General features: G+C 44.1%; 1 protein-coding gene across 1 annotated transcript in view; it reads right to left on the reverse strand.

Annotated features, from left to right (window-relative positions):
- The window catches only part of PSMF1 (proteasome inhibitor subunit 1), a 53615-nt gene extending 40492 nt beyond the window's left edge, over positions 1-13123 (reverse strand). The window contains exons 1-3 of the mRNA XM_065892216.1: positions 12831-13123; positions 6428-6580; positions 4841-4923 (exon numbers count right to left, since the gene is read on the reverse strand). Of these exons, the coding sequence (XP_065748288.1) occupies positions 4841-4923; positions 6428-6580; positions 12831-12959 (365 nt within the window). The 5' untranslated portion in view covers positions 12960-13123. The remainder of the gene's footprint in view (positions 1-4840; positions 4924-6427; positions 6581-12830) is intronic.
- Positions 13124-26444: the final 13321 nt, after the last annotated feature.

A 26444-nucleotide genomic window follows, 5' to 3' on the forward strand; every position in this document is an offset into this window, starting at 1 on the left:
TTTCTCTCTCAGTATTGCTGAGGGGACTAAATGCTCTCAGGAGCATGACCAGCCTGGTGTACAGGCCTGGGTTTTTCCAGAGGTTTTGTCAATGGCTCTCCCAATGGAATTCCAGAATGAAAAAGTCAAGAGAGAGACCACACTCTCAGTGTCCTTCCCTTTACCCTCTTAAGGGGTGAGGTAGGGTCATGGTGTGGGCAGCACCCAGAAAAGCAGCTCTGCCAAGGCCAGGCCTGGCCTCACTTCACTCCTTCATTCCTTTGTCTACTGTGTGAAAAAGACCCAGATCCTGCCCTCAAGGAGATCACAGGCTAGTAGGCAGTTAATCATTAAATACCCACTTATTAAATGCTTAAAAGGTTCAAACATGGGGGGAGCAGGGGAGGCTTCTCTGAGGAGCTGATGTTTAAATGGAAACTGAAGGAAGAAGAGTAGTTTGCTGTGGGAAGAGGCTGGGGAGAGCACTCTCGGCCAAGGGGAGAGCTCTGAAGAGGGAGGAGGCACATGGCACCACAGCTGAGACACCGGAACTAAGTGGGAAGTGGCAAACGATGAGGTTAGAGGGGCTGGGCCCTAGGCTTTAGGCCTCATCAAGGATTTTGTTCTTCATCCCTGGAGAAATGAACACTCACTGAAGGGTTTGGGGTTTCTTTTTTAGATTTAATTTGTAAGAAATTTACCAACTCTGTAACCAGTTTAAGTGTACGGTTCAGTAGTATGAAGTATATTCACGTTGTTGTGTTATCACCACCACCACCTATCTTCAAAACGCTTCCTCTTACAAAACTGAAACTCTGTACCCATTCAGCAATAATTCCCTATTCTCCCCTCTTCCAGCCCCTGGCAACCACTATTTTACTTTCTGTCTCTCTGAGTCTGACTACTCTAGGTACTTCACATGCGTATTACCATACAGAATTTGTCTTGTGATTGGCTTATTTTGCTTAGCACAATGTCCTCAAGGTTTGTCCATGCTGAAGCATGTTAGCATTTCCTCCCTTTTTAAAGCTGAGTAATATTCCATTGTCTGTATATACATTTTGTTTATCCGTTCATCTGTCCTAGGTATTCATGGGCACTTACACTGCTTCCACCTTTTGGCTACTATGAAAAACGCTTCTATGAACGTGGGTGCACAATTATCTCTTTGAGACCCTGCTTTCAGTTCTACTGGGTTTATGTCTAGAAGTGGAATTGCTGGATCATATGGTAAATTAATTTTCTGAGAAACCACCACACCACTTTTCATAGTTGCTGTACCATTTTACATTTTCACCAACAGTGTACAAGGGTTCCAATTTCTCCACATCCTTACTAATTGTTATTTTGTTTTTTTGATAGTAGCCTTCCTAACATGTGTGAGGTGGTATCACTGAGGGATTTCAAGCAAGACTTTTGTTTTGTTTTGGTTTTTTGCAGTACGCGGGCCTCTCACTGTTGTGGCCTCTCCCGTTGCGGAGCACAGGCTCCGGACGCGCAGGCTCAGCGGCCAGGCTCAGCGGCCATGGCTCACAGGCCCAGCCCCTCCGCGGCATGTGGGATCCTCCCAGACCGGGGCACGAACCCGCGTCCCCTGAATCGGCAGGCGGACTCTCGACCACTGTGCCACCAGGGAAGCCCCCGAGCAAGACTTTTAATCATAACCTGATCTGTGTTTTAAAAACGCTGGTCCAACTGCTGTGTGGGAAACTGACTGGAGGGTGATGACCAGGAGTGGAAGTTGGGATCTCCTCACATAGAGGATGCATGAAAGAAGGATGGAGACAAAGAGGGGTGGCCAGAATGATGCAGGCAGGTTGTCCGAAGTCTGAGAGAAGTGGAGCGGGTTAAAGATGGTTATCGCTGATTAGATGCAATTAAATCCAACAGGGTTTCCAGGCAGTTCTCACGACTGAATTTATAGTGATGCCAGGCTTCCTCCAAAACCCTGAAGAGGTCAATGAGGATGGGGATAAAGTCCCCAAAATGGAATAAAGTGGAAACAAATGGGCCCAACTATCTATCAAACAGATAATTTCATTACACTGATGGACCAACAAGCATTAAATCTAAGTACATTTTGAACACAATACTCTGACAATATACATGCTCAGTGGGACACAGTAAAAGGACAAAAAGAACTGGAAAGAAATTGTATTTGTGACTTTACTTAGTAGATGTGTTCTTGGTCGGCACGGATGTAGCAGTTCAAAAACTATCTGTGTGTATTTTAGAATCAAACAAATGAGTAAGTATTTTGAGGCTGTTGGGCATCAGGGTTCTCAACACAGAAGGGAGTTACAAGTACAGAATAAGAGAATACAAATTCTGCAGTGTTAGATTAAAAATAAAAGTATCAGTTTGAAATGTTAAGAAAAAAACTCCGGGAAAGTTTCCTAGCTCTGTTCTCTGAAAAAGCCTGAAAGCAATGACATCCTTCATATTAATGAGCACACTCAGGGCTCAGATTTTGGAAACTATTACCCACCAACAGAAATCATGTTTCCTTAGAAAAATCCCTGGTTTCAAGGCGGGGGCAAGTAAAGTACAAGGTGAGGGCAGAACGCCTTATTGTGCCAGGAAGTGTGAAAACGCTCTGACATGGTGACATGTCAAAAAGACAGCTGAGGTAGCTTGAGGGAATTTCTACTGGTCAACTCTGGAACAAGCTGAGCATTCAAAGAATGACAGAAATGGAATATAACTTTGAATAAAAAATAACCCAGGAGTCTATTTTGATATTTTAAAAATTAAAAATAGGGACTTCCCCGGTGGCACAGTGGTTAAGAATCCACCTGCCAATGCAAGTGACGTGGGTTCGAGCTTGGTCCGGGAAGATCCCACATGCCGCGGAGCAGCTAAGCCCGTGCGCCACAACTACAGAAGCCCGCATGCCTAGAGCCTGTGCTCTGCAACAAGAGAAGCCACCACAATGAGAAGCCCGCACACCGCAACGAAGAGTAGCCCCTGCTCGCCTCAACTAGAGAAAGCTCACGTGCAGCAATGAAGACCCAACGCAGCCAAAAATCAATTTAAAAAATTAAAAATAAGGGGGAGAATAGAAAGCTTTTAATTAAAAAATCCAACTAATAAATGTAGAAAGAATTATAAACATAGAAAATTACTGTCTTATAATCATCACAGTAATAGCTGATTCATGCAAGAATCATCAACAGATGCTAAAACCACTGGGTAAAAGACTGTTGGGAGGCAGAAAATTCAGTCTGCTAATATAATACCACAGATCACTTATTAAACACAAAGGAAAACAGATGCCTTTACTGGAGAGAAAGGTGGCAGATACTGTCATAACCAAATGATCAAACTGAACAAAATCAACAATAAGATAAATGTCACGTGCCTGATGTAAAACACTTAGGAGAACACAGCTTCCCTTACATAATGTTCTTGTTGAAAATGTTCAACCTGAATCAAATGACGAGGAAACAATCTGAATGTTCTACACAACAACTGACCTCAAGTCTTCAAAAATACCAATGCTAAGAACAACAAAAGTCTAGGAAACTGTTCTAGATGAAAGGTAATTGAAAAGACGTGAAAATAAATGCAATGTGTGGTATTTGGTTGGATAAGAAAAAAAATACCTCAAACCTAAAACCAAAAGACTAGCTAAAAAGGACACTGCTGGGATGACTACAGAAATCTGAACATGGACTGTGTATTAAATGACATTAATGCATCAATCCTACATTTCCTGATTGTGGTAACAGGAGGATGTCTGTGTAAGAACAAGGAGATACATGATGAAATATTTAGGGGTTAAGGTTTATAAAGTCTGGAAATAATTCTCAGATGGTTCAAGAACAAAAAAGCATACAGAAAAACTAAGCAAAAGTGGCAAAATGTTAAAAATTGGTGAACCTAGGTGATGGTTATAGGGGTGTTCATTGTAATATTTTTGCAAACCCTCTTTTCTGTGGGGTTGCAAATTTCAAAATAAAAAGTCAAGACAAGTCAGACTCAAAGAAAATACTTGCAAAACACATATATGATTAATGACTGTTACCCAAAATATACAAAGAACTCCTAAAACTCAACCATAAGAAAACTCGATTAAAAAATGGGCCAAACACCTGGACACCTCACCAAAGAAGATACATAGATGGCAAATAAGCATATGAAAAGATGCTCAACATCATATGTCATCAGGGAACTGCAAATTAAAACAAAAATGAGATACCACTACACACCTATTAGAATGGCCAAAATCTGAAACACTGACAAGGATGTGGAGCAACAGGGAACTCTCACTGACTGCCGGTGGGAAGGCAAAATGGTACAGCCAGTCTGGAAGACAGTCTGGCAGTTTCTTACAAAAGTAAACACATTCCAACACCACCAAGAATGGAATCTGGGTGATAATGTGTGCCAGCGTAGGTTCATCAACTATAACAAATGCACTACTCTGGGCAGGACTATGAGAGTGTGGGGCACGGGGGAGGTTCAAGGAAACTCTCTGCACTTACCACTCAATTTTGCTGTGAACCTAAAACTGCTGTAAAAAATGAAGTCTATTTTAAAAATTGGGGGATGGAGTGTACCAGATTAGGTACACTTTTTCCTCCTAGGAACTCACTCCGACTGACTCCACTGGCTAGGCCCCATCTCTACCCTGTAGACTTGTGGACTCTTGATTGCATCATTTTATTTCAAGTGGCATTTCCCACGTGAATCTTCTCTTCAAATAAACAGAAAAGAGAAATGAGAAGTGACTGTGCCCGAGAGAGAAAGATCCTTCTGTTAACCCTCCTCCATTCTCTGACACCTCAAGTCCATTCCTTATATCTGGCCACTGGTTCTCTCTTCTTTTTCCCAGGGAAAGGCCAACCCTTAGAAATACCTGTGGAAGTCAACCAGGTGTTCTGAATCGATATAATCATTCAAGTTCAGGGTCAAGTCTGACACTTGCTGTGAGCCATGTTCCTAGAAAAATGAAAATAGAAAATGAGAGACTGGGGTATTTCTGGTCTAATGAGTAAGTGCCGGGGCGGTGGTGGGGAGAGGAACAATTTAATACTCAACCTAAAGAAATACAAAGAGACATATATAAGGACTGTTTGTAATAGATGAAGTGCATGTCTCATGCTTGGGGACTTCTCTGATCTAGGAATAATGCCTTTCTGAGGCAGAGCCCAGAAAAACCTACTTCCCAGGCTCTTTTGCAGCTTGGACACAGGCATGTAACTGAGGTGCCAAATGGATGCACAACTTCAACTTGGAGGTGAGCACCATGGATAAACAGGCTGAGTAAGGGGCAGACGTCTTGCTATCAAGAGTAGCAGCAGAGGCAGCAGGGGTCACAACATCAGTGGCTCCTGAGAAGGGGCACCTGGGTTGGCAGTCAGCCAGTACCTAATGCCCTGGGGTGGTGGCAGCAGCAGTGGTTTCCACGGCATGCTTTGGAGCAATGCCCTGGAAGCGCAGCCTTGAAACTGTTTCTCTAGCCCTCCCAACAATTCAGTGAGTTATCCCAGTTCTTTTAATAAACCTGACTGTTTAAACAAACCTGAGGGGATTCTGTCATTTATAACTAAGAATGCTGTGTGATACAAAATCTAAACGTTCATCAAAAGGGAGACAGATAAACAAATTACGGTATTATGGAATACTACATAGTGGCTAAAATGAATAAGGTATAGCTATATGCATTCCCATGTAAAGACCTCCAAAACATACTGAGGGAAAAAAGCAAAGTGCAGCACGATACAGACTGCATGATACTTTTGTATAAATACAGACAACCAGGCCAAACTTAAAAAAAGAGTCACTGCCCTCAGGGTGCTTACAGTCTATATTACGTAGACTACAGAATATTCTGCTATAGTGGTAGAATACAAATATTACACCAAAGCATAAATAAGCACACTAATTACAAACTGTGTTAAGTACCAGGCAGGAAAATAAAATGATGAAGCAGAGGCATAATTTAGATTTTTCTGGCAGATGAGAGTAAGTAGTCAGGACTGAACTTTTTGAGTAAGTGAAAAACAAGAGGGAGTCAGTCAGGCTAAAGGAAGGGTGGAGGGTGTGTATCTGTGTGAGGCGGCAATGGTACAGAGGAAGAGCTTTCCAGCATAGGAAACATGAAGTATACAGGCTCCAAGGCGGCAGAAAGCTAAGCTCACCTAAAGAACTAAAAGTAGCCCCCGAGGCTACAATAAGCTTTTTTCTCCCAAGCTGTCCCTGAATGGATTTACCTTAACTATTCCTCTGTGAAGGAAAGTCCCTCCTCTTACAGTAATAGGCAGGGAACATCTCTGAACACAAAGCATTTCTACATTTAGGGTCCTGGCCTCAGAATAAAGTTCTGGAAGTAGGATCACTGAGTAAAGTCTTCACGAACACTGAGGGTTCTTAAATGGGTTTCAAAAAGGCGATCCCAAGGTCTACGCCCATCAGCAGAGCCCTCGGTGCCCTAGGGCCTCACCAGCACATTGATGATCACGCTGTTCTCCACAGTGACGGCCTTCACAAGGAGCTTTCTGGACCCATCCTTTGACTCATACCGGAGGACGTACAGGTCTTTATTGTTGTTCCATTCCGCTGGCAGCAGTTCTGATTTCTTATCATTGGGACCCGGCTGAGAAGACACCAGAGATGAGAGGTGAAAGATCATGACCTCAGATCTAAAAAGGACCTTACAGATAATCTAATCCCGCTCCCTCACTTCACTGATGAAGACACGGAGGTCAGGAGAAGTAAAATGTCCAAGGTCCTACGGCAAGTCAGAGGTCTGGGGTCTCTGGACTCCTGCTCTAGTGATCCTCCCTCATATCTGACTGCCTTTGTGACAGAGCACTGGAACCTGTCAAGAATCTGTAGCCTTGGTTTAACAATCTCTTCTCTATCCCCCTGTCAAGAATAAGGCCAGTCACCCAAAGGGATACTGTGAAATTCTAAGACAGTGTTTCTCGAAGTTTGGAATTCAGGCCATCTGCAAAGGGATCACAAAAGTGTTGAGTAAAACTACAGATTCTCATGTACACCTCTCCAGACTACTGTAGTGCCTTAATAAAAGTTATGAACAACGTTCATACAAACAAAATACAGCACACGTACAAGATAAAAAAAGAATTATAAAATGGACACGTATGTACGTACCTACAGCCAGCTTAAGAAACAGAACGTGGCCAATCCTGTTCAAGCCTTGAGTAGCCTATCCCCAATGAATCTCCCTCCTCCTTCCTCATGGGTAATCACTAAGCTGTTTTAAAAATTTCTTTACTTTTCCTTATAGTTGTGTTACTATACACAAACCCTAAAAATATACTGTTTCAAATGTTTTTGAATTTTATATAAACAGCATCACTTTTATCTGCCGTTTTCAATCAATATTGCTTTGAGATTCATCCATGTCAATGCACTTAACTATAGCTGACTCACTGTACAGTTTTTGCTATATGTTCACAGCCATATAGCCCATCATTGCATGAATATGCTGCAAGTTACAAACTCACTTGTTGATGGATGTTTGGAGTGCTTCCAGTTTATTTGTTTTGCTATTATAAACAATGCTGTTATGAACATTCTTGTACACATCTCCTAGTACACATATGGATGAACTCCTACAGAGTATCTCTAGGGGAAGAACTTTTAATTTATAAGATAAAGTCAAATTGTTTTCAAAAGAAGTATGGATTTACACTCCCATGAGCAATGTATGTATGAGAGTTCTTGTTCCACGAGGTCAGCAACATTGCTATTGCCCAATTTAAAAATTTTTGCCAACCTAATGGGAGTAAAAATGCATCACTGTGAGTTGTGATGGCCTCATCTCTTTAAAAAAAAAATCCTAGGACTTGCTTTTTACATACTAACGTTTGAGAAATATTTCTGAACTACTACCTCGCTAGTAAAAACTAATACAGTGATTTCCAGGTGGGGAAAGATTTCTTAAATGAGTCCACAAAAAAAAAAGTGCTGTCTTTGACACTGCTCATAATTTAAAGCTCCAGATCAACAACAGATACTACAGACAAAGTTAACAGGCAGTCACGGGCTAGGATGAGCTATGTCCTAGCCTAGCTGGCACAACACAAATTAATAACTAGTACAAAAAGGGAATGCCTGGAAAATGAACAATAAAAATTGGGAACCCACTTGAAAAAGGTATGAACAAGCAAAAGATAAGAGCAGCTAACAGTGTATAAAGGATCATTCAACTTTACTAGCACTCAGACACATATAGGCTAAAATATGACATACCAGGATCCACCCATCAGACTGCTGTTATCTGTTTTTCTATTTTTTTGCCAGTGTTTGTGTGGGTGTGGGGAGAATGGCAACCTCCAGGCGCTGCTGGTGGCCGTTCACACTCTTACAACCCTTTTGGAGAGCAATCTGGTAATATTCAGTGCAATTAGGTAAGCTGACACCCCGTGACCCAAAACCTTCACTCCTGGAAGAAATTCTGTGCACAGAGGCACAGGGAATATGACAAGGGATCTTCATCACAACCCTGTTGGAGGAACCAAATGGGAGTTAAAATGCAAAATATGTTCACAGTGGAATACTGTATAGCAGTTAGAAGGAACAAACTAGATCTAACTGCAGTATTATAGATAAAAGTAAACAATGTGACAAAGAAAAATTTTTTAAAAATGAGATTTACAGTCAGGTACCATTTATGTAAAAAATTTTAAAACACACAAAAAATCTATATATTGTTTTCATAGAAGCATAGTTCTACAGCTAAACACGCAGCAAGTGGACTGGGAAGATCTGTATTCATGAGACTACAGCGGGAGGGAGTGCGACCAAAGATGAAAAACAACAACAAAAGACAAAGATCCAGCAACACAGACCTCACACCTCACCAAGGACAACGGAAGGCCAAGAACGGAGATCGTGGGCCGCTTTGGTCACCTCTGGGGCTCAGGAATCAAACTGGGAAAGTGGTCCCAAATAAAATTCAAGACATTGCAACTGGCATGGTTTCAAACCTGGCTAAATGACAAGGAAACTCAGGCCTGAAGCAGAGAAATGAGTGACAGAAAACAAAAGTGAAACTAATCAGCCCACTCTGCTAAAAGAAAAGAGAAACTATCCCCTCACCCTCAACTGGGTAAATTTCCTATAACCATGTTTAGTGTCCTGAATTTAAGGTTTACTTTGGAAGCCAAGAATTTGATGACATGCCTTGTCTTTGTTCTATCAAGGGCCTTTGAATTTATATTTATACCCTCCATTACAGCATTCAACCCACCAGAATTTCTTCTTGGAGTATAAATAATTCAGCCTGCTCACTCTCCCATAACCTCAGGCTTCCAGAGCAAGAGAATCCTAGGGCCTAGTGAGACTGGTACCTCTCACTGCAGTGGAACCAGTGTTCCCCAGCTCAAGGGCTGCCCTGATATGGGAAAACAGGCGGGACTGAAAGAGACTGGCCTTGGTGATATCAAGCCAAACATGGCATCAACTGCCCTCTAGAGCGGGACATCAAATATCAGACCTCCCAAAGAGCTACGACTGGAAAGCAGCCAAAGTACATGGTTGTGCTGTTTAACTCGTTCGGATGAAAAAAAGTCTAAGGGGGGCTGAAAACTGCCTAAGGTCATGGTAAGTCAAGTGCAGAGCTCGGTTTGGCATTCAGAGCTCCTGACTGCCCACGCTATGGCTGGAGATTTTCCCAGCCAAGTCCCCCAGATGGGCCCCCCAAAAGTAAAGATAGTTGTCCCCTTAGGCAAAATCCTGGGGCTGGAAGCATTCTTTAATGGCCATGAGTTCATTCCAGTGTCCCTGGGCTAAAATGCACCCAAAGAAGATCATTTGGGGCATCTTCTCTCTTTTGTCATAATCTTTAGATTCCTACAACAGAAAACAATATTCTCAAAATTAAGTCTACGGCCATCTCTATTCCCTTGCTACTTAAACCACCTGACACAGCTGTAAAGCTCTTATGAGGAGCGGTGCTGACTTCAAGAAAGAAATCCAAATTCAAATATTGAATTTTTATTGAAGCTGTATCGCTCTTCTAATCAAGTTTTATGTACACAATTCCCCTGTACCAGAGGACACAAAACCAAAGAGAAAAGCAGACAATTTAGCTTTCTATTTAACTGTCAACATATTAAATGATCAAGTACACAATTTCAGGACCTTCCTCTCTCTCTTATCACCCCCAGAAGGGTGGGAAGCAGGAAGTAGCTGGAGAGGCAACATAAACATCCTCTGAACTTGGCAAATACTACTGGTCTCAGCTGAGACTGCTGGCCCCACACTGGAAAACTAAAACCTCTCTTAAATAAACTAATAGGAAAGATGCGCCTCCAAAAGGTTTCTACTCTGAATGAAAGTAAACTCAGCAGAAGCGAGAGGAGGACAAGTGCAACCTGAACTCCAGTGGCACTTAAGGGGCAGAGAGAAGCAAAAACACACCATGCTCTAGTGTGCAGAACAAATGCCCATCCCCCACCATGGGGGAACATGCTTGATTCAGCACTGGGGTGGACAGATGGACAGTGGGCAATGCCTTCTAAACCACCATCCGCACTCCCCCGGGCCTCCCCTAGGATGTCTGGAGCCAGCATCTTTTTCTGGCTTGCATGAACTCGACATGTGGCGTCATAAACAAAGGAGAATTAGATGGACCTCTGGGATTCAGTTAAGGATCTCTTATTTATTTTTTTAGACCAGTATTGAAATGAGATTGTGTTCTTTCTGAAAATTTGGAAGCCTGGAGTACATGGCAAGGGGATGGTGCCAGTTAGGAGGAGGCAATGACCTACATGAACTGATGTCCCTAAGCTGTCAAAGTGACTCAGACAGAGTTGCTGACAGGATTCGTGAGGGGACGAGTGGTGGGAGCAGATCTGCAGTGCTGAAGGGGAAGAAGAGAAGGGAGTCACACGGGCTCTCTGTAACAAGTTCCTGTTCCTGGGGGGAGAGGTTCTAACAGTGTGTCAGGTCAGCAGTAGCCAGCTGAGAGTAAAATACAGAGAGTGAGGTATATGAGGAAGGGAGAAAGCAGGGCAAACCTGTTAGATCTGAAGGACAGGGCAAGGGGCAGGGAGGGGTGGGGGGGCAGCGCTGAGAGTCGAAAGGGGAGCCCCAAGGTCAGGAACAAGTCTTACCCCCTCTCCAATTCCACTGTCCCCTGCACCATCCTACACATCAGCTTTCTGGGAGAATGTCCCAGGAAAAGGTGAAATGAAATGCCTGGGGCAAGTGAAAGAGCTGTTAAAGATTAGAAAGCTGGAATGAGGCAAGCGAGGAGACATAAGGTTTCTTTTGGGGTGATTACATACTGAAAGTGGAAACCTGACACTCAGGATTCTGGGCCCTGCCTCTACCTGATCCCAAGGTCTGAAACGTTGAAAGGCAAGGTAAGTGGAAGGAAGCAAAAGGTGAACAGAAAGGCCAGGAACAAAGGCATCTGAGAGGGAGAATGGTTCCTGCTTCCAGGGTGTGTGGGTGGGTGAGTGTGTGTGTGTCTGTGTGTAAGGCTGGTCCTTCTTTTCCCGTGAGCCTGGAGGTGGTGGTGGTGAAGTTTACTGTGTGTATCTGGGGTCCCACTGAGACACTTGAGGTCTGAGGGGGGTAAAAAAGAGCCAGAAATCCATGACAGTTCTTGTGTTTCTTATTCCTGTTGGTGAGGGTAAAGCATGAGGGGGTGTGATAGTCTTGGTCACGAGTTTTAAGGGACAGAGAAATGGAGCAGTGGGGGTGGGGGGGCGAACCTGGCTCTAGGAGCCCAGGATGTGTAAACTCTGTCTGAGGAGGGACCCCTAAAGCTCTGTGTCAGAAGAGGAAAGATTAAGACGCTGGATGTATATCTGAGAAACTAAAAAAGGATTAGGGTATCTGAGAACTAAAGCAGTTAGAAATGAGAGTGAGGTTAAAATCTCACTGTGAGACGAAAGGAGTGAAGCGCCCCGCTCCCCAGAGCTGGTCCCGGTTCTGAGAGTGAGACGAGAGTGACAGTCAGGGGCAGGCAGTGAGTCCTGAGCGTGTGTATGGGAGGATATTTTCTCGGATGGAGCAGAAGGGAAATGAAGGGGCAGTAAGGGGCCCAGGCCCAGTTCTCACAGGAAGCTGGTGTGTGCAATGACGTACAGGGGGAGAGTCACAGGGAAGCGGCAGGGAAGATGGGAGAATGCTACGGCAAAGAATCAGTGAGGTCGGCCGGGCCCGCCAGTCCTGGGGCTCTCTGTGGGGATGAGCACAGGGCCCCCTGCTCTAAGAGGCAGAGCCTGAGGATGGGACAGCTGTTGGCGAGGAAAATTACTTGGCCCTACACCCAGGGTGCATGTCTGTACGTGTGTGGGAGGTGGCTGTTCCCCCGGGGCCCGAGTGAAGACCATAACGGTGAGGGGGCTGCACCAGGCCCTTCACTAAAGCGGGAAGGGTTGTCCGAGCTCTAAGGGCCCTTGACTGGAGCTGAGTCGGCCCAACCTCCCCCCACCCCTGTGCCTGGATCCAGATGTCTGGTGGGCGCTCGACTACAGTATGAGGAGGGCAGTACTGGGTACAGCCCCACCCCACCCAGCAGCGTGGGAAGGAGCTTGGCGGAGTTCGGGCAGGTGAGGAGTTCAGGAGAGGAACCCCTGTGTCGCTGCCAGATCCGCACAATCCCGGCCTCGGAGACTGCCAGCCTGTGCTGCAGCGAGTTCTGTCCTTGGGTTTTCAAATCGTGTCGTGCCAGCTAGGCTAGGACAACAGAGCACCTCCCGACCCGTAGACTACAGGTACCCATGGTGTCATGACTCCTAGGACCCAGACCTGGGAGGAGAGAAGGTCAGGCACTTTGGACCGAGCCTCCGGTCCTCTGGGTTTGGGCAGAAGACACCTTACCCCCTCCACACTGGCCCCGGGGCGGCTCCGTGGCGTACCTGGTCGCCGGCACCCAAGCCGTAGTAGCCATGCGTGACCACCTCCCAGTGCAGGAAGCAGACGAGCGCGTCCTGCGCGCAGGTGATGGTCGGCGCCGCCGACGCGAACAGTACCTCCAAGCCCGCCATGAGAGCCCCCGGCTTCTGCGGGCGGAGGAAGAAAGGGAGAAAGTACGGTGAGCCGATTCGGCCCTCACAGTTCTGCTGACTCCACTCCCCTACTCCGCTGGTTCTCGTGGAGTCTCCACCTGCGCGGCCAAAATGGAGACGCTCTGCGTAGGGGTGTGGCCGCCGGAAGTAGCTTCCCGCTCCGGCGCTGCTGCGCCAGCGCGCCCGGCTGGAAACAGAAGGGAGACGCTAAAGGGTTCCGACAGGCAGCGCGTGGGCGGGACAGGACCCCTGGGGACAAGGTCCTTCAAAGCTGGAATCTCCGTCTTCCCCGCAGCGGGCAGATCCGCTACACGTAGGTTGTGGCATCGTTTGAAGAGAGGTTACCTTGTTCTGAGCCACAGACCTCCCATCTGCAGAATGGGGTGGACGTATGCTGGTGGGAGAAGAGGTAATGAAATAGGGCTATAATATATTCAGAATAATAATTGACACTTATGCGGTGCTTGCTCCATGGAACATTATTCTAAATGCTTTACTTGTATTCATTTATTTAATCCTCACCACTCAACCCCATAAAGTTGGTATTTGATAGCTCCATTCTACTGATGGGTAAACAGACACACAGAGAGGTAAATGTCACAAAGATGAGTGAGTGGCAGAGATGGTACTGCAATCTAGCAGTCTGGCTCCTTGGATAACATTTATTAAATGTTTACTCTGTGCTATATCCTGTGTCAAAACATTCACATCACCCTATCAAAAACTCTATGAGGTATGTTCCATTATCATTCCCATTTTGCAGATTTGTCACCAGCTTGGAGAATGGAAGCCGCCTCCCCCAAGAAGACGCAGCTGCTGACTGGAGAGCTGGCGCTCCTGATCCACTACCAAATGTCAGTCATTTATTTGTCTGTCACCTTCATGATTTTTACCACTTACTGTTTTTACTCAAATAAATTTAGTTTTCCCATCCCAGTCAGCACCCTGCAAGCCATCATCATCTCTCGCTTGGATGTCTGCACCAGCCTCTAAACTGCCATACTCCATCTCTGTCTCCCTAAAGTCTGTTCTACGCTCTGCAACTAGACATGCTGTTAGAACACATGCCAGATCACATCGCCTCTCTACTCAAAACCCTCCCAGGGCTTCCATCACACTCAAAAGAAAAGTAAGTCCTTCCCATGGTCTGCAGGAACCTTCCTGTGGTCTGTGCTCCCCACCCCAATGTCTCTCTCTAACATTACTCCCTCCAATTTCCCTGCACTCTTGACTGCAATAACCTTGACTCCCCTCTTCTTTCACACCCACATCTGATCCAACAGCAAAGCTAGTCAACTTAACCCTCAAAATATATTCTGAATCAGACCACTTCCACCCACCTCCACTGCCTCCACCCTGGTCTGAGCCTCTGGCATCTCATACTTGGACTATTGCAGAAGCTTCCTAACCAGTCTCCCTCTTCCACATGTTCTATTCTCTAGGCCTTTGCATATACTCCCTCTGCCTGGATTGCTCTTTCCCCAAACATCTGCATGGTTTGCTCTTTCATTTTAAATGACTCCTTCCCTCACCTCCTATCAGTCTCAGCAGAGGGCTTCCCTGACATCCCATCTAAAATAAACTTCTATTCTTAACCCCTTACCTTGCTTTCTTTCTTGCAAAGCATTACTCATAAGCTGACACTATGTTAGATATTTATTTGCTTAATTATTTAATGACTGTCTTCCCACTAAACTGTGACAAGGGAGAAGGGACCATGTCTGTCGTGTGCACAGGTAGATACCTGAATGCCTTCCTGGCTCAATATATACTTATTGAATGAATGAATGCTGAATGAATGAATTATTGGCCTGGGCTCAGGCCAACTGGGCCAGTCTCACCGCTTTGCAGTCCACCACTCACTTTGTTAGCTGGCCCTGTACTTTTCCAAATTTTGTGTTCTTGGGGTTCCCCTGGGATGCCCAAATTCTTGAACCCCATCTGCAGAGATTCTGGCTGAGCATTTCTGAGGTGGAGTGCAGGTATGTTGACGACACTCTGGGTGATGCTAAAGCTGGTGGCTATGGAACTCCTGAGATGTACTGCCTGTGACATAAAGCTGTTTGCCCTTTCCACTAAGAAGCTTTGCACTTACAAGCTTCCTACTTTTGCTTGCTCTGTCTCTTCCACTTGCAATGTCTTTCCCCACTTATTAGAAGTTCTCACCAATTCATTCATTCATTCATTCACTAATTCACTAAACCTCCATAGGCTGGGTTGCCATGGATAGTGATGCAGGCTGTGCACTGCACAAAAGTACCCATCCAGTAGCAGCCCCATTCCTAAGTGTCTACTATGAGCAAGTCCCATATGACCAAGCCGTAGTTCCTGCCTCTATGGAGCTCACTGTCTAGTGGTTAAAAAAAATTACAGATAGAGGTAACCTAGTGAAAACTGCCATGGCAGAGGGGCACTTGGAGGACTGTACCAAGCAGCTGGTACTGGGTGATTAGAAGGTCACTGCTACAAACTGAGGCCTTCCCCCATCTCCTCTGCCCACAGTGACTCTCTCCTCAGTGCAGCTGGCCTCAGTGGAGTGCCAAGGAGCAGGCATGGGACAGTGAGATCTATCAGCTTCAGTGGGGAGGGGAATTTTATCACTGAAGTTGGTTAGAATGACTGGTTCATGGTGATAATAAAAAGTAGACTGGCTGTTGGTCCATGTTATTACTGCTTTTAAGTTTTTAAAGACAATGTCCCCCCTACCACTATTGCCTGCCCTGGGCAGACAGCTCCCTTTGGTTCAGCCACTGCTTTGTGTGCAATCGGTTAGAACTCGCATCTCACAGAACTTTGGTTCCTTGTTATACATCATCCCTGTTAGCTTGGGTTCCCTCAGAAGCTAATTTGAGATGAGGATTTGAGTGGTTTATTGGGGAGCTGATTCCAGGAGATAGCAATAAGGGAGTAGAGAAGTGACATGGGATGAAAGGCAGCCAATGTATGTTATGTGCTCAAGCCAGGAGCTCTGGGCACCTGGAGCTCAGTCCTGCCAGGCAACTCTGGCAAACAGTGTAGGACATGTCTCAGAGTTGTTTCAATTGAAGGCAAGGGAACTGGTGTGTTTTGTTCACTGACTCCCATCTGCCACAGGTCAAGGGCTGCTTCTGGGGGCATGAAAAGCCCTCAGGCAGAGAATTGCGAAGTTTAAAGAAAGAAGCCTGTGGTTCTTAGAGGTGCCTGCTGAGGAGTGAGTGGGGCACCATGGAGTCTGCTTTGTGCCTCATGCCCTGCACCCTAGTCTGTGGGTCAGCAGCCAGCATGGAGTAGGCACTAGCATCTGGGTACTGAAAGAATGAAGTGAGCTCTGTCTCTTGCACTAGGCTGTGAGTCCCTTGAGATCAGGACTGTGTTCCATCCACACTGGACCCCAGGGTCCTCCATGGATGGAAGCAAATGGGAGAATCCTGTGGGGCTGGAGGTTGTCTGTGTCCTGACCCCAGTCCATCTAGCATTTTCTGTGGACTTACCTCCATCAACAAGAGTCTCAGTTGTCCCTGTGAGGCCTGTGAGTGGCTGAGAGGAAAGCACGTGGAAGGTGCCTCCCTAGCTGGGCCCCCAGTGCCTGGGCTGTACAGAGCCCATGCCGGAGATGAGGGCCCAGGATGATGGAAAGAACGTGGCAGGTTGCTGCAGCTACCAGTTCTTGGTTGCCAAGTGACAGCAACATGGGTATTCCAAGTTCTCTGGAAACTGTCTCCATGGAAACTGTGAAGCAGTGAGCTGAGAAGCAGGATCCAGATGAACACTGAGGTGGAATATTCACCACTGGAATCCTGCCCCTTTGGCCTAGCATCAGCCCAACCACTACACCTCCTCCGAGAAGCCCTCCGTGATTAATACTGTTCAGTAGTATCTGAACTTCCCATTCCCCTTGTCGATGGGGTGCCCAGCATATTTGACACCTGGAGGAGATAACTCTTTAAAAAATTATATATATGTATATATATATAATTTTAATATAACTTACTTTTTTGAAAGTCTTTTATTGTGGTAAAATACACATGACAAAATTTAACTATCTTAATTATTTAGAAGTGTACAGTTCAGTGATATTAAGTACATACATATTGTTGTGCAGTCTCCAACATTCATCTTCAGAACTCATTTTATCTTGCAAAACTGAAACTTTGTATCCATTAAACCTTAACTCCCCATTCCTGTCTCTTCCCAATCCCTGACGATCATCATTCTGCTTTCTGTAGAATCATGTCTCTAAAGATCTGACTACTCTAGATCCCTCATTTAAGTGGAATCATACAGTATTGTCTTTTTGTAACTGGCTTATTTCACAGCTTAATGTCTTCAAGTTTCATCCATGTTGTAGCATGTCTCAGAATTTCTTTCCTTTTTAAGGCTGAATAATATTCCATGTATATATCTGTATCATAGATATCTATCTATCTATATATATTTTTATATCTATCTATCTAATGGAATATCTATACATATCACATTTTGCTTATCCACTCATCGGTTGGTGGACACTTAGGTTGCTTCCATCTTTTGGCTATTATGAATAATGCTTCTGTGAACATGTGTGTACAAATATTTCTTTAAGACTTTGATTTCAGTCGTTTTGAATATATACCTAGGAGTAGAATTGCTGAACCAATGGTAATTCTATTTTTAATTTTATGAGGAATTGCCATACTGTTTTCCACTGAGGCTATAACATTTTACATTCCCAACAGTGCACAATGGTTCACATTTCTCTACATCATTGCCAGCGCTTGTTGTTTTTGGTTTTATTTTTTGTTAGTGGCCATCCTAATGGGTATGAGGCGGTATCTCATTGTGGTTTTGATTTGCATTTCCCTAATGATTAGTGACATTGAGCATCTATCCACGTGCTTATGGGCCATTTGTATATCTTCTTTGAAGAACTGTCTGTGCAAGTCCTTTGCCCATTTTTGAATTAGGTTGTTTTCAAATAGGCATTATTTTTAGAGCAGTTTCATATTCACAGCAAAAACTGGGAGGAAGGACAGAGATTTCCCACATACCCTCTCCCCCAACACATGCGCAGCCTCTCCCTTTATCAATATCCCCCACAGAGTACTACATTTTTTAAAATTGGTGAACTTACATTGACACATCATTATTACCACAGTTCATAGTTTACATTAGGGTTCACTCTAGGTGTTGTACATTCTATGGGTTTGGACAAATGTATAATGACATGTTTCCACCATTATAGTTTCATACAGAGAAATTTAATTTCACTGCCCTAAAAATCCTCTGCTCTCCACCTATTCATCTCTTCTTTCCTCTTAATCCTTGGTAAGCACCGTTCTTTTTAATCTTCACAGTTTTGCCTTTTCCAAAATATCATAGAGCTGGAATCATACAGTATGTAGTCTTTTCAGACTGGCTTCTTTCACTTAGTAATACGCATTTACAATTCTTCCATATGTTTCATGACTTGATAGCTTTTTTTTTTTGGTCTGTTTTTTTGTTTTTAAGCATTGCATAACATTCCACTATCTGGATGTACCACAGTTTACCCATTCACCTACTGAAGGACATCTTGGTTGTTTCCAAGTTTTAGCAATTATAAGTAAAGCTGTTATAAACATACATGGGCAGGCGTTCGTGTGAATATAAGTTTTCAGTTCCTTTGGGTAAATACCAAGGAACATAATTCCTGAATAGTATGGTACGAGTGTGTTTAGTTTTGTAAGAAACTGCTTCCAAAGTTGCTGTACCATTTTGCATTCCCACAAGCAATGAGGTCCTGTTGCTTCATATTCTCACCAGCATTTCATGTTGTCAGTGTTCAGAATTTTGGCCATTCTAATAGGTGTATAGTGGTATCTCATTGCTTTCATTTGTATTTCCCTGATGATATATGATGTGGGGCATCTTTTCATATGCTTATTTGCCATCTGTGTATCTTCTTTGATGAGGTGTCTGTTCAGGTCTTTGGCCCAATTTTTAATCAGGTTATTTTCTTATTGTTGAACAACTCTTATTGTTGTTAAGAATTCTTTGTACATTTTGGATTAAAGTCCTTTATCAGATATGACTTTTGCAAATATTTTCTCCGAGTCTGTGGCTTGTCTTTTATACTCTTGACAGTGTCTTTAGCAGAGGAGACTTTTTAAATTTTAATGAAATCCAGCTTATTGATTCTTTCTTTCATGAATTGTGCCTTTGGTTTTGTATCTAAAAAGTTATTGCCAGACTGTAGGTCATCTAGATCAGGGGTTCCCAACCCCCAGGCCACAAACCAGTACCGGTCTGTGGCCTGCTAGGAACAGGCCCACACAGAAGGAGGTGAGCGGCGGGTGAGCCAGCAAAGCTTCATCTGTATTTACAGCTGCTCCCCATTGCTCGCATTACCGCCTGAGCTCCACCTCCTGTCAGATCAGTGGCGGTATTAGATTCTCTTAGGAGTGGGAACCCTACTGTGAACCGTGCATGCGAGGGATCTAGGTTGCATGTTCCTTGTGAGAATCTAATGCCTGATGATCTGAGGTGGAGCTGAGGCGGTGATGCTAGTGCTGGGGAGTGGCTGCAAATACAGATTATCATTAGCAGAGAGGTTTGACTGCACAGAGACCATAATAAATCAGTTGCTTGCAGACTCATATCAAAACCCTATCAGTAAGTGACAAGCTGCATCTGGTGGCAGGCTTTAAAGTGGCAAGTGAGTTGATGTACTTCAATCATACAGCTGCATCTGGTGGCAGGCTTTAAAGTGGCAAGTGAGTTGATGTACTTCAATCATACAGCTGCATCTGGTGGCAGGTTTTAAGACAGCATCCGACACTTATTTTAGTCTGCATGTGACCCCCCCCGCCCATTATTTTATTTACCACTTCTGTCTGTGCCTCTTTCCCGCACTGCGTACTTGTCTCAGTCACAGTTTTGGTAAGCCCACAAGCTAACTCTAGCCAAAATGAGTAAAACACAAGCATCGCTGGAGAGCTTCTTTGAAAAGGAGGAAAGACCCAATGATGAGACAGCAGAAGACTCTAAGACTGCCAACAAAAAGAAAGCTGCATTTAAAAGAAAATACCAAGAGCCCTACTTAAATTATGGATTCATTGCAACAGGTGATTCACATTCTCCAAGCCCGCTTTGTATAATATGTGGAGACCAGCTATCCAACGAAGCCATGAAACCTTCAGAACTGCTTCACTACATGGAGACCAAGCACCCTGCATTAAAAGACAAGCCTTTGGAGTTTTTCAAAAGAAAAAATATGGACACGAGGAACAGAAGCAATTTTTGAAGGCCACTACTTCATCAAATGCGTCTGTACTGAAAGCATCATTCTTAGTGGCTAACTGCATTGCTATAGCTAAGAAGCCCTTTACTATTGGTGAAGAGTTCATCCTGCCTGCTGCTAAGGACATTTGTCGTGAACTATTAGGAGAGGCTGCAGTTCAATAGTGGCACGTGTTCCTCTTTCGGCTACCACCATAACTAGACGAATTGTTGTAATAGCAGAGGATATTGAGGCACAATTGTTAGAGAGGTTTAATGAGTCACCGTGGTACGCAAGGATGACGAGTCTACCGATGTTGACACCAAGGCAACAATGCTTGTTTTTGTGAGATACATTTTTCAGGAGGATATGCATGAGGCTATGTTATGTGCACTTTTGTTGCCAGGGAACACCACAGCTGCATAATTATTCAAGTATTTGAATGATTACATATCAGGAAAACGGAATTGGTCATTTTGTGCTGGTATATGTGTGACGGAGCAGCTGCCGTGACTGCACGGTTTTCTGGTTTCACTACTCGGGCCAAAGGGGTCGCTTCTGAATGTGGGTCTACGCACTGTGTCATCCAAAGAGAAATGCTGGCTAGCTGGAAAATGTCACCTGAACTTAATGTTTTGCAGGATGTGATTAAAATTATCACCCACGTTAAAGTACATGCCCTTAACTCACGTCTGTTCGCACAGCTCTGTGAGGAGATGGACCCAGAGCACACATGTCTTCTCTTATACACAGAAGTGAAATGGCTTTCTAAAGGTAGATCACTGACCAGAGTTTTTGAGTTAACGAGAGCCGCTCCAGAAATTTCTTTTAGAAAAACAGTCACCACTGGCAGCACATTTCAGTGACACAGAATGGGCCGCAAAACTTGCTTACTTGTGTGACATATTCAACCTGCTCAACGAACTCAGTCTGTCACTTCAGGGGGTAACGACAGCTGTGTTCAAGTCAGCAGATAAAGTGGCTGCATTCAAAGCCAAACTGGAATTATGGGAGCGATGAGTGAGCACTGGGACTTTGGACATGTTTCAAACATTAGCAGAGATTTTGAAAGAGACTGAGCCAGGGCCTTCTTTCTCCCAGCCGGTGCATGATCACCCATCTCAGCTTTCAAAAGAGTTTGAGCCTTACTTCCCAACCACAAAGACCTCCGAAGTGGGAAGGAATGGATCCACGACCCATTTGTGAATAAGCCAGGTGAATCAGTTGAAAGTTTTGTCTGTGCTAGAAGCGGATCAACTCCTTGAGATCTCAAATGATGGTGGCCTTAAAAGTATGCTTAGGACAACTTCAAATCTCCGTATGTTCTGGATTAAAGCCAAGGTGGAATATCCTGAGATTGCCACAGAAGCACTGAAAAGCCTGCTTCCATTTCCAACATCCTGTCTTTGTGAAGCAGGGTTTTCTGCAGCGACAGCAACCAAAATGAGAATACAGAGTAGACGACATAAGCAACACACTTTGGGTGTCACTGTCTCCCATCACCCCGAGATGGGACCGTCTAGTTGCAGGAAAACAAGCTCAGGGCTCCCACGGATTCTGCATTTTGGTGAGTTGTATAATTATTTCATTGTATATCACAATGTAATAATAATAGAAATAAAGGGCACAATAAATGTAATGCACTTGAATCATCCCCAAACCATCCCCCGCACCCCCAGTCCACGGAAAGACTTTCTTCCACGAAACCGGTCCCTGGTGCTAAAAATAGGTTGGGGACCGCTGCTCTAGATAACATCTCCTATGTTATCTTCTAGGAGTTTTATAGTTTTGCATTTTAGATTTAGGTCTGTGATTCATTCTGAGTTAATTTTTGTGAAGGATGTAAGGTCAGTGTCCAGATTCTTCTGTTTGTTTGCATGTAGATGTCCAGCTGTTCCAGGACCATTTGTTGAAAAGGCTATCATTTTTCCATTATATTGCCTTTACTCCTTTGTGAAAGATCGGTTGACTATATCTGTTTGGGTCTATTTCTAAGCTCTCTGTTACGTTCCACTGATCTATTTATTTGTCTGTTCTTTCACCAGTACCACACTGTCTTGATTACTGTAGCTTTATAGTAAGTCTTGAAGTCGGGTAATTGTTCTCCTTCAATATAGTGTTTGCTATGCTGGGATTTTTGCCTCTCTACATAAACTTTAGAATAAGTTGATATCCACAAAGTAGCTTGTTGGGGTTTTGATTGGGACTGCATTGAATCTATAGATAAAGTTTGAAAGACATGACGTCTTAATCATATTGAGTCTTCCTATCTGTGAACATGGAATATCTCTCTATTTAGTTCTTCTTTGATTTGTTTCATCAGAGTTGTTTGTAGTTTCCCTGATATAGATCTTGAATTGGGATTTTGTGTGTGTGGGAGGGTAGAATTTTAAAAACTCTTTATATATTCTGGATATTAATCCCTTATCAGATATATAATTTGCAAATATCTTTCATTCTGTGGGTTGCTTTTTACTCTGTTGAGAGTGTCTTTGAATATACAAAAGTTTTAAATTTTCATGAAGTCCAGTTTGCTTATTTTTGTTGTTGTTGCCTGTGCTTTTGGTATCAGATCCAGGAAATCATTGCCAAATCCAATATCATGAAGCTTTTACCCTGTTTTCTTCTAAGAGTTTTATAGTTTTAGGTCTTACATTTAGGACTTTGATCCATTTTGAGTTAATTTTTGTGTATAGTGTGAGGTAGGGATTCATCTTTATTCTTTTGCATATGGATATCCGGTTTTCCTAGCACCATTTGTTATAAAGACTGTACTTCCCCTGTGAATGGTCTTGGCACCCTTGTCAAAAATCATTTGACCATATATGCAAGGGTTTATTTCTGGGCTGTCTGTTCTGTTCCATTGGGCTATATGTCTGTCTTTATGCCTGTACTACACTCTTGATTACTGTAGATTTGTAGTAATTTTTGAAATCAGGAAGTGTGATTCCTCCAATGGAGCATCCCCCCCCCATACATATCATCACTTGAGATAATCAGTAAAAATTATTTTCCTGATTCATTCTTTTTTTTCCTGGAAGTATAACTCACACATAATACAAATCCTCCTTTTTAGTGTACAAGTCTATGTTTTGACAAATGTGCACAGTCCTATAACCACCACACACACTCTAGATATTTCTCGAAAGCAGAGATTAAAAAAAAATCCTTATTGAAGTATAATTTGTACACAATAAAATCACTGATTTAACTGTACACTTCAATGAGTTTTGACAAATGTATACACAAGTGTAACCACCATGATAATCAAGATATACAACATTTACATTACTCCAAAAAGTTTCCTCATGCCCCTCTGCAGTCCGTCTCTCCAACCTCTGGCTCAGGCAACTACCGATCTGCTTTCTGTCCCTACAGATTAATTTGGCCCCTCTTAAAATTTCATAAAAAAGAATGTCAGTTTGGGGTCCTGGGAAGCAGATGTCAGAATGGAGTTAGCGGTTCTAGAGATTTACTGCAGATAGGGCTTGTGAAAGAAAAAGGAGAACGGGAACGGGAGTAGGTGAGAAGGATTTTCATACTACAGTGCAGGTCTAACACCTGTGAAAGAAGACGGGAAAGAAATGAAAACTGGAGAGGAGGAGCCTCAGGCTTCGGTGCAGTTCTTAGGAAATCTCAACCAGCCCAGAACGAAGATTCCCATAGAGTCCCATGTTGGGCTGAAACAGCCGGGCATCCCTCTGTACTCCCTCTGTGACCTGTCAGTGTGTGAGCTGCCGTGAAGAGCGTGGCCGCAGCATTATCAAAGTTGCTACAGCTGTGGGCTATTGGAGACCTTCACTCCTCACAGCTGCTTGGCAGTTTCTTTCTTGAGGAGAGACTGGCACACGTCCATGGCTGACACATAAAATATACACTCTTTTGTGCCTGGCTTTTCTTCACTCGTCATGTCTGAGGTTCATCCATGTTGTTCTATGTATCAGTTCCTTCCTTTTTATTTCTGAATAATATTCTGCTCTATGGCTGTACCACAGTTTGTCTTATTGATGGATGTTTTGATTATTTCCATGTTGGAGTAATTATGAATAATGCTACTATTAACATTCACGCACAGGTCTTGGTGTGGACATATGTTTTCATTAGTCTTGGGTATATTCCTAGAGCGGGATTGCTGGGTCATGTGGTAGTAGTGTATGTTATAAGAAACCGTCAAATGGATTTCCAAGGTGGGTGTGCCATGCTGTACTTCCAGAACAATGAATGAGAGCCCTAGTTGCTCTGCATCCAGCAGGAATGGATTTAATATGAAAAACTAGGAGCTTACAAAACCATTAGATGGCTTAAAATATAAAGATTAGGCTGGAGACAGCTTTCAAAGAGTCTGGAAGTTGTAGGAACTGCAGGAAACCACTGGCAATGATCACAGCTGCCTCCTATCCTGAGGCTGTGTTCAGGGAAAAGCCTGCGGAGGTGTCTGTAAAACTGAATCCCGAAACTAGAGATTCTCCTACTGCTGTTGGAGAAGCAATAACGTGCCTTTGCTGCCTCCCATTGGCTGAATCTAACCTGGAACTCTGATGGCAAGTCAGGCTTCAGGCCCCTGCAGTATAAGGACAGTACACTGTCCACAGTGTAGTCAGAGTCTTCATGCATGGAAATACCTGCTTTTAGCTCTGGGCATTGTTGACCTCAGAGAAAAAACAGTCCTCAGGGAATCCAAGTCCCAGGGGCACTGAGGTTCTGCTCTGTTGTTTCTGAGGCCATTCCCCACTTCTCTCAGCAGACAGCTTTGTATTCATCTTTTCATAGTTTTGGCCATGATCCTTTCCCCTGCCCACTACCCTAGCCATGTCCAGCTCCAACTCCAATGTCCCATCAGGTACTTGCCCCGCCTTGGTCAAGCAGGTGGGATGGGTGACCAGCCTTACCTTGAAAGGCCAGAAGCTTTTCTTGATGCTCCTGTAACTAGAACATCGGTTTCATGAGCACAGGGATTTGTGTCTGTTTGGTTCACTGCTGTATCTCTACCTCCTAGAACGGTGCCTTGCATACATAGTAGATGCCCAATAAATACTTGTTGAATCAAATAAATTAATGAATGCATAGAGTGGAAAAGTGTCTAGGTCTTGGAGTCAGGCAACCTGGTTTATATCTCAACCTTATTGCTTACTCTCTGTGTAACTTCAGGCAAATGGCATCAAATTGTCAAATAGGGATCACCATAGTCTCTCCCCAAGGGTTGTTGGGACGATTGCTGGAGATGATGTCACCAAAGCACCTCCCACAGTGCCTGGCACGTGGCAGGGGTCCTAAGTGGTGGCTCATTATTTGAGATAATGAGGCCTTGGGAAATAGCACTATTTATTGAGGATTTACCATGTTTCTGGCACTTGGCTTACATTGTCTAATTCAATTATCTTAACTACTTCATGAGAGGTTAAGTAGCTCAGAGAGGTTAAATAACTTGCCCAGGGTCACACACTGTTGCGAAGAAAAACCTTGGGCTTAAGTCCAGGTCTTAAATACTGCAGCATGCAAGGTTGGACTTCCTGGGTTCAAGTCTAGGCTCCGACATTTACAAACTGTTCGACCTTGGGCAGCCTTCTCAGGATACAGGAAGGGACAGAGGGGGCCACCGCATAGGCCTGGACTATCCTTCAGGATTTGGAGGGGTCAAAGGCACAGCCCACTGTAACACTGCAGCCTCACTCCCTTGAGACTGAGCGACCTGCCAAGGCCTCTGGAAGCTGCTGTTTAACGGTACCACCTGGCCCCCATCACACACCACACCATTTCCAAATGTATTCTTTGGACTCCACGTGGAGCTGGATTCACAGTCTAGTCAAGGAGGCAGGACACACACACATACACACACACACACACACACACACACAGAGCTCCAGAAGGAGAAATTGCTGGCTTTAGCTGTGTAACCTTGGCTAAGTTGCTTTGCCTCTCTGAGCCCTAATTTCCTCATTTGTAAACTGAAGGGTGATAAGTAGCATCCTATATGAGGATTATCTAGAAAATACACATGAAATACACATGAGTCTGGAGCACTGGAGGTGAGCAAGGGAGGACAGGAGAGTTGATTTCCAGGACTGTTGCCATAAGGATCAGGCACTCTCAAGTGTGTGCAGCCCTTTTAGTTTACAAAGTATTCCCAAATCTTTTTCCAAAAAGGCTGTCCCACCCACCACAAGGCAGTCATGACCCTTGGCCATTACTGTGATTATTTATTCATCATCTCTTTATTTTTGTCTCTTTCCGTCTCTAGATGAGCAGAT

The sequence above is a fragment of the Phocoena phocoena genome, chromosome 15, assembly GCF_963924675.1.
Source record: "Phocoena phocoena chromosome 15, mPhoPho1.1, whole genome shotgun sequence".
Taxonomy (NCBI): Eukaryota; Metazoa; Chordata; class Mammalia; order Artiodactyla; family Phocoenidae; genus Phocoena; species Phocoena phocoena.